The sequence below is a fragment of the Psittacula echo genome (assembly GCF_963264785.1).
Source record: "Psittacula echo genome assembly, chromosome: Z".
Lineage (NCBI taxonomy): Eukaryota > Metazoa > Chordata > Aves > Psittaciformes > Psittacidae > Psittacula > Psittacula echo.
Genome location: NC_137742.1, coordinates 15,507,751 through 15,525,115, shown reverse-complemented (window position 1 = coordinate 15,525,115; position 17,365 = coordinate 15,507,751). Strand labels below are relative to the sequence as shown.

Sequence of the window (17,365 nt, the reverse complement as noted above, 5' to 3'; positions counted from 1 at the left end):
TGGGGTCTCTTTAATAGAGGGGTCTGCCTTTGTGGTTTGGATTGAACTTAGCACAAACACAGGTTTAGAATTTCAAGTGACGTTTATTTCCTCCGTATTGGTTTTCCAATCCTTTATTATCCTTCAAAGTCTTTGATTTGTGTAGTGAACTCACAGGCAGAAAGGCAGAAGAAATTTATGATCATAGTTTAGAAAAAAAACACAACTCCACAAAGCTAAATCTGTAAAAGACTTACCAGCAGAATCTCTTAAGATCCTTCTGGCAAAGGAACGAGCAAGCAAACATGTTAGCAGACACCTGAGGAGTGGGAGTGTACACAGTGGTAGCAGGGAACTAGACTTCAAGGTCGGTCCAATTTTGTCTTTATACCTGTAATTATCACACAAATTTTGTTAGCCATTACTTTGTAATGACTTGACCTTATATACATCAATCTGGTTTTACAGGACTCCGCAATATGCGGTAAATGCATCACATGTTGAATACTGCTGATAGCAGCAGCCAGTCTGAACACATTTTAGTTCCCTTTCCCCCACCACTTCTTGCTTAATATCCTGAGGAGAGCAGTTTTCTCCACTGATCATAATGAAACCCACAAGCAACACTGTTATGCAAACCCTTGCTGAGAAGCAGAACTCCTCTTAGCAAACAGACCAGGCTGCTGAAGTGAGATACCCATGGATTGTCTCATTGCAGGAACCATTTTTTCTGCCTGTATCAAAGTATTGGAGAGCTTTGGGGAATCAAGGTAAATTGTTGCACGTTTGTCTTAGAATTAAATGAGCAAAGTTCCATGAGAAATAGAGTTGGTATGAGGTATTACATATAACGTCATATAACTGGAAATTTTAATTGTAGATTTTACTTAAAATTACTTAGGGAGCTGAAAAGATGCCAGGTTAACAACATGGATTTCTCTCTTTCACTGGTTCCCTGAAATTTTACTAAGAGCAGTCCTACTTAAAGTGCTCTTTGCATTTTGAATAATAACAGAAATTATTTCACCTAAATGCAATTATTCTCTAGTAATGCCTTTTTCATTATTTGTGGCTGGTTGGTTGTGAGTGGGGTATTTTTTAATATACCATGCCCTGGGTTGAGATATCTGAATATAATTTGTTTGTAGTGGGTCATGAATAATATTTTTATTTCCATCAGTAAGTCAGAATGGTAGTCAATGTCTTAAAACTGCACTAAATTTCTTTTACAATAACAAGGGATCTTGAAATTATAGAAATAAGGGTAGGAACTTTTCAGTGGCAGGAACTTACATTTTTCTTCCTGGAGATTTGGAGATGTTACATTACCTTTAGTGGAATAACCAGAGTCAAATCAAAGATGTTCATAAGGCAGTCACTGTATACATTATATTCAGAATGAAGAGGGATCTGTCTGCTTCATTGCTGGGCTATTACTCTAGCAAATTTCCATTATTCTGAAAGCTGTTGATTAACATATGAGAAAAATAATTTTTAGAACCCAAATTATTAAGTACCATGACAGTCTGTGACTATATAAAGCCATGTTAAAAGAAAAATGGTAATCCCTTTTCAGAAAGAAATATTAGCTAGCCTGTTCTTATTGGATAGACCTTCTTGGTGGAGAAGTTGCCAGGTTTCGGCTGTTGAAGACTGAGTTACCAATAGTTGCCATTTTTTTTTATTTTGACACAGACAGGCACCAAAAAAAGCCAGAAAATAGGAGTTAAACTTTGTGCTGAACTTAGCAGGACATAGAATGAATAGATGACCATGAATGGATAGATGCTTTGGCCCTGTGCATCAGCTGTGACAATAGTTTGAGTCCAAACTGGGATGCCATCTGGCTGTTCTGGTCAAGCCGTACACTTTCGCTAGTTCTGGTGTCAGTCTGACCTTGAGTGTATAAGCTATATTTTCCTCTCATGTTCCTGAAATATGATGTAGTTGATCTTATGACTAGGTAAAAAATGAGAAAAAGTGACAAGAGAGGGACAATGGAAGTGTAGAGTAATGCACAATGGAAAAGGTACAGAATGCAGTGTGATCAGGCTGGAACACTGTCTTGTCTAATTTTAACAGCTACATGTACTCATGAGTATGCTGGTTTTGCCTTGCTGGTGTTAAAGAAGGATGTTTGAAATTATGCTCTCAGGATAACACAGAGGGTGTGAGCTTCTCATCAGGGAATCACTTAGACAGCATTGCACAGTGCCTTGTAGAGTCAACAGTTATATATATTTCACTTGCTTAATTGAGGATCATATGCACACCCTTTTATTGATCTGGTGATGCTGCTTGAAGAAAGAGCAAGCACAAGGGGAAGTTGAAGTGCTTGGCTTCACCAAGACTGAAAAGTAAATAATGAGACCATATTTATGCCAAAACAAAGCAACTTTTTTTTTTTTTTTTATCAAGCTTCTAGTTGAGACTGGAATATTCACAGTGAATTCAAGAAGAATACAGTTGAAACATTAGTATTTCTGTGTTTTTATTACACTGTATAGGAATATGCAGTTACATTGTAAAGAATGGATAATTGCCCTTGTTTACACTGAGGTATAATTAAGATCCAGTTGTGGAAGAAGTCTGTACAAGTGTATCTTGACATCTGTGTGAGTCTTTGTTGAAGGCAGTGGGAGGCTGGGAAAGTACAGCATATACAAATCTCCCTGATGAATCCATGGAACGGAAACTAGAACCCGAGTATTGTTCCAGATTTGAGTAAACACATTTGACTAATGCAAACATCTTATATCAAAGCAAATGTTACTGTGCACCTTATGTGCAGTTTCCAGTTCAGATCAGAAGCCAAAAATCCAAAATATTTTGCACTGAATTTCCCAATATAGTACAAAGAGAAAGTTCAGAAAATAACCCAAGTACTTCTTGCACAAGACTCCTCTGTCCCACAGGCACTTTGCACTTTAAAGGGGAAGGGCATGGTGAACTTAATCTCTCTTCAGAATCTTTTCAAGTTCCCATTTCATGATTTACAGTATATTGTGTGTGCTAATGGAATAGGTAACTGCTGTCTCTTCTGGGAAGGGAAACAGAAGCTGCGGAGATTACTCTGTGAGCATAGCAACAAATGAAAGATTTTCTCATTATCCCAGTTCCTTTTATATCTCCCTGGCCAGTCAGGTTTTACATTAGAATCCACAATATGGCTTCTAGTATAACTTACCTTATGAAAGCAGGAACTGGTTAGGTACATTAAAGAGAAGTAGATAGACTTCAGTTTCCGGTTCTTAGCGTTACCTTTACCGTTTACTACTGAGAAGTAATAAAAGACAGAGGCTACACTGCTGATTGTAAACCCTTCCACATGCCCAGAAGCTTTTCACTCTTGAAGTGCTTGTAAATCTGCATGACTAGGGCAAAGTTTGTTCACAATACTGGTAAGAAACTTATTAAAAGAAATCCATTGATAGTCATAACATGGCAGTCATGAATGGTTCAGTGCACTCTAAGGCATGTATGAATATAATTGATCTTGCTATTACAAAGATGTAGAAAACTTCTGAGAAACCAAATTCATAACAATAGGTTTCTTCAAAGCCATATTTCCAGCTTCCAAAAGTCTGCCTGATGAATGTCTCTTTTCCAGGATGATCACATTGCTAAAATTTGACACAGAACCTTTTCTTAAATTTCAAATGGAAGAGGTAGTGGAAGAATCAATGTATTGCTAGAACTTTCAAAAGAAATGAGCTTCTGAGTTGGCCAACCAGCTGATCAGATTGTAATTTATAAGTTCTGAAGACTTCGGACACTAAGGTGAAGTTATAGTATCTCTGATGGTTTAGATTTTGTTACAGCAGTTGAAAAAAAAAAAAAAGCATGCATTACTAAGTCTAAGTCTAAGTCAAAGTCAAAAGCATGCAGTACAAAGTCAAAAAGATCAGAGACAAAAAATTGTGTTATTCTCTCTGGCACTGCAATTAGCTTAACTTTCTGCTTAAGAGAATGAAATCAATTCTTTGTGAAGAAGTGTGGAAGAAATCTTGAATGATTAGTGATACATATACACATTTCTGCAGTGTAATTTTGTGTGTGTGAGTGCATATGCATCAAATAGCAGCAGATGGCTTACACCTGATAATCTCTATAGTATATGTGTACTTCCTATGTTCTTTGTATGTGCAAAACAAATGACAATATGGTGCTCTGGGGGTAAGTTTCACATGTCTTAGTTTGTCTGTCTTTATTGTAAGTAACTTTGTAGTATAATACACAGTATTTGGAAAGAATTAATTTCTTGGTGATACTGAAAGACTGGGAAAGATAACTTTAAGTTGCAGAAGTCAGAGGTAAAACTATTCCAACGTAACTGGCAATTCATGTAATGTGATAAAATCAAACTGAAGGCAAAAGGAGCAAACCCCAATTTAGAAGCTCTTGTTAGTGAAGCAAAAAAACCCCAATTGAATACCTACTGAACTGTACCTAGTAAAGACAGTATATCGTTCTTGAACCTCTTTCTAAAATATTTTTCAGACCCCCTTTTATTGTGCTTTGTAGTGATACTCCTTTAATTTCAAACAAACAGTTCAGAGCTCTTCTAGTTGTAACACTCCAGCTTTGACCATTAGTCTTACATTTTATCTTCCATACACCACCATTATCTGCTGTAGCTGCACCCCTGCTTCCACTGTTGGCTCTGAAAGGAGTCCTTGCTGCAGGGGGCCCCTGGAACCCAAAACTGGCCCCAGCTCAGGAGTCCAGCTGCCTCCCTATTGCCCCTATCCTTCATTGCACTGTGTTTTAATTGTGCTGAATTCAAACATATTGAGCTTTTGCTCTCAGTTCACACTGAGAGTCCTGAAAGTTGTTGAACAGGGCTGACAAATTAAAACAGTTTCAAATGAAGCTATGTGTTTTCCACTTGGAATTGTTCAACTTTTTTTTTTTTTTTCCTGCAAGAAGTTCTGTACCTTTGAGAGTTTCTAGGTGTTTTGACTGTTGTATCTTCCTGTTTTACTCCACATATTTTAATTCTCCATCCACACATGCACTTTTTTTTTTTCCAGATACAAAATGGAGAAGACGAACAAGAACACACAGAGAGGAAAGGGGGAGCAGCAGGGAAGAAAAATTGCTGAGAAGGGAAAGAAAAACTGACACACACACCCCAAAACAGAAGAATTTCTGTTTTCACAAGGGAACTTGTAGTTCTCTAAGGATTTTACAGGAATAACACTAGTCTGGTAATCCAAGTTCTAGTACAGTCTATGCATCTCATAGGACACTCATATTTTTAAGGATATATTAATTTTAAAGTAGTATGCATTTTCTTGGTTTTATAACGTGTTCAGTTCCTAATTCTAGAAATAAAGAGAATTTTTGGTATGCCCAGAAGGAGCTGCATGACCATGCTCTAAGGGCAGTACCTGCATTGAAAATTTTAAAAGATCGCATAGCCACAGCAAGGATATAATAAAATACAAAGCTGCTCTAACCCTACAGGAAGATGTGATACTATATCTCCACAGCCAATCAGCAGTACTACAAGCCTCAGACCAGGAAACTCTTTAAAGTACAGTATGTGTGAACACTGCAACAACGACTTTCTCATTGCTGCTCTTTCTTTTTATCTTCTTTATGCTTACAGGATGTCAGGATAGATGTGAAGTCACTCATGGCAAAATTTAACACGGGCAACAACCCCACAGAAGATGTTTCTGGTAACAGCCATCCCTTCAAAGTCTCTGGACAACCTATCCATACAGGATTACAGACAAGGAAAGCAACATTTGAGAAATTTGCAAGCCAAGGAAATGCAACTTCTTCTTCAGGACTCAGTACTTTCCACAAACCTGTTCAACCTAAGCCTCCTCTGGCAGTCAAGCCTTCAAGTGATGATAAAACAGAGAAGGATCCAAAGCCCCCGTATTTGAAACCAGTGGCACAAAGGTTTGGAGTTCAGCTTCAGGCAACTAACAGAGAAAATTATGAAAAAGCTGGATGCACTAAACTCCCCACCAAAACCAGTGACTTGGCAAAGGAAGAGCCAGCGCCTCTGTATCCAAAACTTGCACAGAACAGGTTCCTTAACTCTGCTTCTCATGAGAAAGAAAAAAGTGCTCTGGGAGCAAAACCAAACCCAAATTTTGCGCCACAGGAGAGCGAGGCAAAACCAGCATTTTCAAAAGTAACTGGAGTTAAGGAAAAGTTCTTGTCTGCAACACAAGAAAATGAGCCCAAGTCTTCTTTCTCTAAGCCACCTCTTGCACAGAAACGTTCCCTAAACCATGATGTCTCCCACAATGAAGACATTTCTAATAAAAATGTTTTTCTGCAAAAAGGACTATCAGGCCCTAGACAAAATATACACTCATTTAAAGCAACAAAGGAAATGGATGAAAATAGTAACTGTTCTGCAGAAGCTGCAGGCAGTCATTTTTCTAACATAGCTCTGAAGCCTACTGATCACTGTTCTGGTTCATCTGAAGGAACCCCCAAAAATATGGAGGAAAAGACTGAAGAAAAGGGAATGAGTGCTGCCAAGAACATCTTTCTCAACAAAATCACCCAGGAAGAGTCAGGTTCCTCTTCTAAGTTCCATAAGACAAACACAGTATTTACTGAAGGAAGGCTGTCAGGTGGATCACAAGAGAAAGAGGATGGGGACAGGAGCTCAGGAAAACCCAAGCAGAAACCCTTGCCCCCGCTGTTCAAGCTGGGCCAGCCCCCGCAGAAGCCCAGCAGACCTCCCAGTGTGGACTTGGAAAGGTTTCGGAAGACCAGCCTAAAAGACAGTGAGTCCTCTCTGTTCTTGTTTTCCTGGGTACTGCTGTATTTATGCACTTACTGCCCAATTCATTTCAGGTGGAATCCCTTCTTCTGTTCAAAAATAATGAGACTTATGCGTCAGACAACACTTTAAAGCTTTAACCTATGTTTGTGTCTGTTCCACTCAGGACAAAAATTAAAATTATATTCTCCCTCCCTCTATGATAAAGTGTAGGATGAATTCTTTCTGTATTGGGTTTATTTGTTTTCAAAACTACCTAGAGGTAGCTATAACTTGTATCAGGTTAAGTAAGTATTTTTCTTAACAGACGTTACTTTAAAGTAAGTATTTTTCTTAACAGATATTTAAGTCCTGACTTCCTATAAACGAGATGTTCATGTCGTGTGCCCCTTTATCAATGGTAACTTCCTGGGCATGGTTTGAGGGTCACCAAAATGATACACTAGAACCTGTAGTGACCACACTTTTTTTTTATTTTGTTTTTGCATTTCACAATGACTAATGACAGTGTGACCTTATAAGTTACTGTATTTTAGGGTTTATTTAGAAGGTTGAACACTAAGCAAAATTACAGAATCAATTGTTCCCACTTGCTGCATTGATATTATACCCAGATCTGAATCCAGACTCCAAAAGCATCTCCTAGACTTAGTGTTTTCTATTAGATTTGAATGATTGCAGCAGTACCACTGTTAGTAGTGCCTGAGTGTCTGCCTCACTCCTTTTGTAAAGAACCAAATCTCTGAACTTCCCGATGGTCATAATACAGGCATTACTATTAAGGCTTATCACTAGGTTTCTGTAAAATTTGGAATTGTCTTGAAATATCTGGAAAGACACAAATCCTTGTGAAAAAAAGAAGATGCTGCAACTCCACTCCCACAAAGAATTCTGTTTTAACAGGTTGCTTTCACTGCAAAAGACAAATTGCAACAATGATATAAACTGTTTCTGAGGTACTCCAAATATGCCCTTGAAACTCTCATGTAAAAACGTAGTTTCCTAAAGTTAGGTCCACATAACCACTGTCAGCTCCTTGAAGGAGAGGTCAGTTTTGTGAGGTTCTGAATGTCCTTAATTCCTCATTAAATCACCGGTATTTCAAAATTTGGGTTAAGGTTTTTCAAAAAGGCTTTTAGGCACTCTTCAACAATTCTATAAAGTTAAAAACAGCAACTCCAGCTGGAATGGCTGATGCCAATTGATACGTTTCTGTTACAAGTTTTACAGTAGCTGAAGGAGGCTTCCTCTTTTTCCTTATAGCAGCAGGTGCAAGAAGCAGTGATTGCATAAGAAATTCTGATCACATTTTAAAATCAAAGCTTTAAGTTGCCTTTAAGTTGGGTTGTTTGGGTTTTTACTTCTCCCTTAATGCACTGCTGTCTGCATTGAGCTCAAGAAGAAAAGACATATTCAATTCTCACATATATATTTTAGCTCAAGTAATTTTAACCAGTCATGTCGTGCAACTAATTTTGTCAGGTGGTACACACAGCTAAGTAATTTCTAATAATGAAGAGCATTTCATGCACATTAGTCTGCTGTAACCATCTGGCTTTGATTTAATTAAACAGATCAGACTTAGACTCTTAAATTTTCAGTGTAGTCAGTGGAAAAAGGAGATGCCTAATGCTCCGCTTCAGACCATTACAGTTAGATGCCTAATGTAGCTGGTGATAGATGGTCTGAATCATTCCACACTGTGCATGTGCACTACATCAGGTACTTTAATGTAATTTAAGTGATAAAAAGTTTGGCCTTGTGCCTCCCGTATTTAGAATACAGTATAGTTCGTGCTTCAGTATTTTTGAGTGCACATAAGACTTGTCTTCCTGAGAGAGAAGATACTCAAAGGATTATGACTGGATGAAAAAGCTCAGATCTGACTTTCTGTAAAGACAAAAAGCCACACTAAAACCACAGAGCGTGCATGCAGCTATATATTCTATTATTATTAATTTCATTTAAAAATTAGGAGCATATAAGTAACATAAAATGTATGTTCTTGTCCGCTGCTACATCCTGGTTTTTTCTGTCTAGTTCTACAGTTATGGAAATGTTCTCACAAATCCATGACCAAAGCCAGATCCTCAAATGTTGTAAGTTTCTTTAAAATCTCTTTAAGAGAAATATGCCAATACATAACAGTCTGTGCAGCTGCCCCTTCTTGATAGAGCACTGTTAAGCATGGCTGGCTTTACTTGAATGCCCAGAGCAGTTTCAAAATGGAAAGACAGCATTTTCAGCACATGACACCAGAAAATATTTTGATTCAATAAAAACAGCTAGCTTTGCTAGCTAGAACTTTAAGAAGTCCTGATAAAGGCTTGAGACACCCAAAATTGCAACTACTTTTTTTTAAAAAAGTACATTTTTTAGTTTATTTTTAAGTAATGGAGGAATAATGTTACTTTTTATTTGTTTTTGTTTTGTTTTTTTTTTTTTTCTGGTTCCGATGCAGTTAAGGACGCAAAGCATTTTTTCTCATCCTTTTTTTATAACCAAGGGCTAGTAATATTTAATCATTAAAAATGAATACTGTGAACAGGGCTATAAGGCTATAAGGCTATAACCAGAACTTTTTCTAGAAGGAGGATCTCCAGTTGTCACTAACCAGCACTAGCGCAATCACCAGCCTGGTTGAGTCACATTGAGAACATGAGCAAAGGTTGGAGGTGCCTGGTGTGGTGGCACAGGACTTTTTCTAAACATGTTGCAAAATACACACCCAACTAAGCAGAACTAAAGGGTCAGACATGGTCTTCTCTACCTCACAGTGTTTGGGTCAGGGCAAGACTCAAAAATTTAGGAAACACATCTATACGAAGCTGTTCATAGTGGCTCTGATCTTCAGCATTCCTGTGTAGACTTGGCATGTAGACCTGACATTCTGTTTGGTTTTAATTAATGAGGCCAGAACTCTCCATAGAACAGTTCTGGTGGAATGACCAGGTGTTCTAGAATGAATCCTGAACAAATTAGTTTTTAGCTCAACAGTTATTCATCGCTGATGGGTTTCTTGGAATACTAAACTCAAACAACAAAACCTACCTGCTTTGGAAGGGCAGTTAAACGGATTTTTTTCCTTTTTTTTTTTTAAACTGTCATTTCAAGCACCAAAGTCATGTCAGGAAGGTGCCACCCCCACAACACAAATTCCTGCTCTTTACTTTGTCCTGTTAAACACTGACTGGCCACAGTTGCCTAATTTGCCACCATGATTCAGGTGCTGAGTAAAAAGAACAAGAAAATGGAAAGGGTTTTCCCACCCAATGAAGCTTCCTGAGATCTAATATTGGGGGGGTGGGGGGGTGGGGTGATACGTACTAGGGCAAAAGTTAGGTTTTGTGTTGTCCTTTGAGAAAAGCTCTTCATACAGCAGTCATTACACTTCTGTTAGGGCATGTGCTTGTGGTGCAGAAAACCTTATATTGTCTGATATAAAGCAAGAGTTTGAACTCTGTTTACTCAGAAGTATAAATTCAGCCTTTTTTCTTTGGTTGTTATCCTTTCCCATGAAAACTGCTTCACCTTTTTTGTAATCAGATATTCACTGGGCACGAAATAACTTTAAACATTAGAGGCTGAAGGACTTACCTTGAGGTAACGCTCTCAGTCATGTATGGGAGAAGGATTTTCATTCCTGCAGGAATACTAAGGGATGCTGGTTTGGTGTTGGCCTTGCTTTGGATTAGAATTTTCACCTGGTCTTAAAAAACTTTTCTTGATAAAGTTTCTGTAGATACAAGTGTCTTGCTGAGGAAAGTGTAACTATTGATGCGTTACTATTTTCCAGTGAAAGCAGGTTTTAAGAAATTCCTGTCTGGGCCTGTGCATACGTAGCACTCTGGTAAATTCCTGTGTTATGTCCCATTACAGCAATTTTCCCTGAGAGTAGATCATATTTACGTCAGCTCAGAATCAGTGAGATGCATGTGCTTTCTAGATTCAGAAAGTAATACTAATGACACTGTTTTATAATGAACATGTGCAAATGGGTGCTTTGTCAGAAACAAGACAAAGTCATTTGCTGACGGCTTTCCATATGAGGCCACAACCGTACCATTGCTTTCATAGAACTGCACCTGGGCTGACCTCAGTGGGATCCTGTGTGTGCAGATGGCCACCCACATCAAGTCAGTTGAAGGCTTTAAACACCTCTGAACATCTTGTTAATGAACAGTGAGGTTTCTGCTATGGAGAGTATTTTGAGCTGTACTGGCAAAAATGAAAGGAAACTACTGGATCTAGAAGACAAGAATGCATCTAAGAAAATTCTCACAATTTATAATTTGGTTAATGGTTCTGTTTGCAGTCCTTGTTGAGGTTCTGTTCTGCAGCAGACTATATACCCACGCAGTGACATGGCTATCTGAGTTCGGTAAGACACCAGAGAGAAAGGAGGAATTAAAATTTGAGGTGCTTTGTCAAATTTATCGCAACACTCTGTTGGCAAAGTAAGTCACAATCAAGCACTACTTCTGAAGACAGTTAAATGTCTTAACTGTCTTTGCAAAGTCTCTAGAAACAACTGTTCCTCTTACTTGATGACAAGTTGAAAAAGCAGCTTCCAAAGTTACAAACAGCAGGGGATTTTTTTTATCACAGGATGTCACGGCTGTTTACTGCAGAATCTGGACTTAAAAGATCAATATAGGTTTTCTTTTTTTACCTCAGTGCTAGATTGGATAAAGTTATGCAATAGCTCAGTATTGAGGTGAAAGGGAATAAAAAGAATTGCAACGTGAGCTAAATCATCTTGTTTCTAAGACAGATAAAACTAAAAGCAGGTGATGAGACAACGCGGTTGAGGGTGGGGGTAGCTGTGTGTAATGATGAGATATCTCTGTTTGCACAGGTGAACGACAGTATGCCACAAACCCCTGTAACAGCTCAAGAAAGTGTCAAAACCATAATTTCAGAATGGAATGATAATTATGTGCAACAAAATGCCTGCTCACAGAGTTAAAATGCTGAATTTCAAGCAATATGAAAATTGTGGGACTGAGAAAAGAAACTATGGGACTTTGAAGACCTTCAGTGCTTTTTTACCTGGTCTTTTATTAGATTTCATGATGTTGATGTGTATTATTATTGGTCCCCCATACATTTACCTTAAAAGTATGGAAATGAATTTGAAATTATGATCGTACAGATCCGCCAAGAACTTAACTCTGCTGAGTCTAGAAAAACTGAATGAGTATTTGCGTGTAGTTTTTAGCGGAAATGAATGTAAAAGCTCCCCAGTTTTTCTGTAAGGACATTCCTCTCTCTCCTCTAAGAGAACCCAAATGATTCTTGTTCAGCAGCATAAGACTGAAATACTTTACACCTCTGAGAAACAGAAGAATCAGTTTTGAAGCTTCTAGAACTAGACAATGGTCAGCTGAAATATAGTTAAAAGTTGTGCATTTATCATGAAAATCATTCATCAGTGTATGAAATATCAGACAATGTACGTAGTTCGGTACAAGTGCATTGACATCACCTGTGTATATCTGACCCCGAAGGAGTTGTCTTACTCATGGGACTGGTATAAGACTAGTTTCAAAAAAGAGTTCTGAGTTCCTTTTTAATTTCAGTATTGTTTCTTTGACTATCTTTCTATAGTTCAAACTGTAAGTTCCAAAAGACCAGGTGAATTAAATTTCCCTCAGTCTTTTTGCTCATATCTTCATCCTCCAGCTATAATTACATGCACCACAATTAGAGAATACACATGTAAGACTAAGCTGTTCTACAAGCAAAGAGTGGAGACATGCTTTCAGTCTCCTTCAGTTGGAGATGAATTTTTCAGACTCTTTAAGGGCCTCCACCGCAAAGAATATTAATGCTATGGGAGAAACCCTGCCACACTGAAGTTTTTGTAGTATTACCTGTAATTGGCCAAGGATTCACCATGTAATTCTGCTAAAATCTGTAAACAAGACTGCAGATGAAACTGCTAGTATGCCTTACGGCACTGCGAAATATAAATCACTTTAATTTAAAAATGAATTAAACCATCCTGATAGAAATATGAATGAGAAGTTATTTATCTGCCTAAGGAAATAGATAAATCTAATCCAAGTTATAGATCAAATAAGTCTTCAGGGAAGCCATTCTTTGGTAATTCCTTGCAGAAGATTGTTCTGGGTACAACTTGCTGTTGTTGTGCAATAGGAACAAAAGTACACAAAACTTTGCAAATCAATATTTAAACTCATTGCCCATTATCATTTCCTTAGCTACAACAGTTCACAATATCTTTAAAATAAACTAATGCATTTTTTTACTTATAAAGGAATAAAATGTATCCATCAATAAACCACCAGAGGGCAGTTATCAGTCACGAAATGTTATAACTTACGCAATTCGCAAATTCGTATATCTTCCTCTAACTATCTCTGATTTTGTTTGTTCAGCCTTATGTGGCACACTCGTTCTCTTCCAGATTATCTGATTCTAGTAAAATGAAAAGTAAGATATGGGCTGTTTATATCATAGTATGATGGCACAGGAAAATGTATTTTTCTCATGTAAACACTTGTTATAGTTTATGTAAGAATCCTAGAGTCATTCCTGCAGTTGACTATGCTAATTCTCATTGAGTGAGTTATAATAATTCCTGAGTGAAGATTTCAGAATCTAAGATGCAGAATTTAGGACTCTGAAGGTAAATCATGCAAATGCACCTGTTAATTCTGTTGATTAAGCCTAAATGATCACTTAATAGGAATTCCAAACACACAATGATATGCAGTTTGGATTGTTTTGAGGACTCTTCTGTTATGAATCAAAGTATGTGTCTAATATATTCACTCAGTAGGTCTGGACTTCTGCAAAGAACTGAACAGAACACATAACGTGTTACACTGTATTAGAAACCAGTGTCTACCCCCAACAGTGTGAGTGCTGGATGGGTTTAACACAATGTCTTTGGGATTACACCATATACAAAAAGACTTTTTATGAGGGAATGTTGAGGAAAAAAAAATTAGACAGCCAGGACTTTATCATGGAAGGTGATAGAAAGTAGATAGCTAGAAAGAAAGCAGTAAAACTGATGCAACTGAGTAATTCTGTTTGCTTAATTATGTTTGTCCTCCGTCTCTGAATACTTCCAGTTGCTGTTCTTTATTCATGCATATGAAATGGAGTATACCATGCAGCGCAAAATTAACCGGCTCAGGGTTATAAATACTTCTTATTAAAAAAAAGAACTAATTTTCAAGGCTTCTTATCAGACAATGAAAAGTTTCACCTGTATTTCAATTGGGAATTAATTTTGTGTTCCCCTTTAAATAAGGATAGGCATCTGCATACGATTACACATCTGTAGTCTGAAGTCACTTTCCTTATGCCAGCAGCACTTCTCAAATGAAGTGTTCTGAATATCTAACCTTGTATTGAGTCACCATAAGGCTCAGTGTGGTGAGCTTTAACATACCAAAGGACTTTGGATGAAATCTGTGGGTTTTCTTTTGGGAGTAAGATTACATACATGCTTAATATTTTTCAGCTATCAATCCTAAATGTATACTTAGACATTCACTTTTGAGTGATGTTTATCCTTCATCTATTTTTCTCTACATTCTCACACAGAATGGGAATACCCTCTGTCAGATGTGTAGTCTGGGACTCATAATGAATAGTTGTTAAGTATAAGGTGAAATACCATTGAGGTAGTCTGTGCATCTGTTCTGGAAACAAGATTTCCCAGTTGAGATCAATGAGAAGTTCTGCTTAAAAAAAGACAAATTCTCTGTTATCTCTGATCATGTTTTTCATTATGTACAAGCAGCAATCAACAAAGTAGTCTTAAAATGGATAGAGATCTGTACTAAAAAAAAAAATTCAGGACTTCATGAGTAGTTACACAGTCAACAGTTTTGCATTTGGATAGAAGCATCCTTTAATAAAACAAAGTGCTTTTGAGCTACTCTGCAAATGCAATATTGGTGTTCAGTTTTACTGCAAAACATTTCACCATTTCTATATGCAAGATCTGGGAAGCTTTCTGGGTTTTACAGAGGGTTTGCTAACAACTTGCAGCAACATCTGCAGAAGCTGATCACTCACTTCCTACTTAATTCAAAATGTGCAGAGAACTGTTCTCTGCTTCCCTAACCCACATATTAATTTAGATGCAAGCCATGGTTTCAGGTTTCACAATTATGCTACTTTGGAGCTGCTCGAAGTAAGCAGGTAAACTTGCAACATTACTGAAGCTCAGTGCTTTTGATTATGCTGTTGTCAGACATCCTGTAACAACAGAGACATGAAGGTTATAGGAGACACTGCTCACATTTTGAAAACAAAATCCACAGAAAGTTTTTGATTATTGCCCTCCTTGAGTCCAGACCCCACTTTAAGGAATGCCCGGGTACAATCCTTTCCCTTTCCCTTTCCCTTTCCCTTTCCCTTTCCCTTTCGCTTTCCCTTTCCCTTTCCCTCTCCTCTCCTCTCCTCTCCTCTCCTCTCATCCCCTCCCCCCCCTCCCCTCCCCTCGTCTCCTGTTCTCTCCTTTCCTCTCCTCTCTTCTCCTCTCCTCTCCTCTCGATTTTACTTTTTCTTTCCTTTAAAATATCTCTTTTTCAAGGTGATTTCTATTGTTGCCAGATAGAAGCTTTGCGTCAAGTAATCATATTCTGTTGGAATAAAGGTTGAATTCATCATGAGAGTCTGTATCTTCAGCCAGTGGATGCTGAATTGCAGGTGTGAGTGCTAAACATGTTTGTTTGGTTTTTTTTCCTTTGAGTACTTCTGTTCTGCTCTAGGTTGATAATACCATTATTTATCTATGTGCCAATCTCTCACCCAAGCCATATTAATAGTTTGGTATTTAGAGAGGGGAATGAATAGAGACATGTACTTTCACCAGTAACACCCTTGCACCTGAGGCCGATTTATTTTATGATTTTAAAAACGAAATAGGGGGACTGGCCCTGGACAAAATATGGTTCCCCTGATTCTTATCCCACTTAATTTCTTCTTGCCTCTGTTACTCCAATAAGGATGCCTAGCAGTGGTGGGAATTCCCTACAATTCACCACTTATTTCTGGATTAGCATCTCAGGGTAGCATAATAGAATCATAGAATAGTTAGGGTCGAAAAGGACCCTAAGATCATCTAGTTCCAACCCCCCTGCCATGGGCAGGCACACCTCAAACTAAACTATGTCACCAAAGGCTCTGTCCAACCTGCCCTTGAACACCGCCAGGGATGGAACATTCAGAACTTCCTTGGCAACCCATTCCAGTGCCTCACCACCCTTACAGTAAAGAACTTCCTCCTTATATCCAATCTAAACTTCCCCTGTTACTGGTCTCCAGCTGGACATGGAGCCATTCACCACAACTCTGCGTGCATCCATCCAGCCAGTTCTTTTATCCACTGAGTGGTCCACCCATCAAATTGATGTCTCTCCAATTTAGAGACAAAGATGTCGTGTGGGACAGTGTTGAACACTTTGCATAGGTCCAGGTAGATGACATCAACTGCTCTACCCCTGTCCATCAGTTCCATAGCCTCATCACAGAAGGCCACCAAATGGGTCAGGCAGGATTTCCCCTTAGTGAAGCCATGCTGACTGCCACCAAGCACCTCTTTGTTTTTCATGTGCCTTAGCATGCCTTCCAGGAGAATATGCTCCAAGATTTTGCCAGGCACGAAGCTGAGACTGCCTGGTCTGTAATTCCCTGGGTCATCCATTTTCCCCTTCTTGAAAATGGGGTTTATATTTCCCTTTTTCCAGTTGTCGGGAACTTCACCTGACTGCCATGATTTTTCAAATATGATGGCCAGTGGCTTAGCAACTTCATTTGCCAGCTCCTTCAGGACCCGCGGATGGATTTTATGAGGTCCCATGGATTTGTGCACGTTCAGGTTCTTAAGATGGTCTTGAATCAGATCCTCTCCTATAGTGGGCCTAAGGTCTTCATTCTCACAGTCCCTGTGTCTGCCTTCCAAGACTTGGGTGGTGTGGTCAGAGCATTTGCCAGTGAAGACTGAGGCAAAGAAGTCATGAAGAACCTCAGCCTTCTCCAAATCCAGGATAGCCAGTTCTCCTGATAGCTTCCAGAGAGGGCCCATGTTGTCCCTAGTCCGTCTTTTATTCGCAATGTACCTACAGAATCCCTTAATGCAGCATCTCAGTAGAGAACTGAGGATTTTAGCAAGGTGAGAATGGGTCTTTTTCCCATTGTGTCCTGAAACTTGTTTTTGACTATGTAAAGTACATGGGTTCCAAACACTTGGACTTATTTTGGGGTTTTAACTAGTTTCTCTTGGAATTCACACAGGAGAGGTATTAGGGTACTGTTAAAATGCAGGTTGATTTCTTCTGAATTTGTTGAACACGGAATATCTGGATATGAAGGGAAGATGGGATGTTTTTCTGGGTATTATGTCAGCTGCCAAACAGGTATCAGTGTTTTTAGTTCACAAGCCAAGAATGACAAGAGTCAAAGTCACAAGTTCTTCACCAAGCCAACTTCAGTGCCCTAAACTTCTGGATAAATAAACATTCTCCAAGAATGCACATGACCTTTGCTCACTGCACGTGTGGAAGTTGTTTGAGAAGGTTCCCCAAGAGCACAGAAGTGTTTGAAGTGTTCTGTACATAGTCCTGCTGTAAGTGCTGATGT

General features: G+C 38.5%; 1 protein-coding gene across 2 annotated transcripts in view; it reads left to right on the top strand.

Moving 5' to 3' along the window:
- The first annotated feature begins 693 nt into the window (after positions 1-693).
- The window catches only part of FYB1 (FYN binding protein 1), a 52,837-nt gene continuing 36,165 nt past the window's right edge, over positions 694-17,365 (top strand). For both annotated transcript variants that reach the window (XM_080637376.1, XM_080637375.1), the window contains exons 1-2: positions 694-749; positions 5,594-6,740. In XM_080637376.1, the coding sequence (XP_080493502.1) occupies positions 5,621-6,740 (1,120 nt within the window). In that variant the 5' untranslated portion in view covers positions 694-749; positions 5,594-5,620. The remainder of the gene's footprint in view (positions 750-5,593; positions 6,741-17,365) is intronic.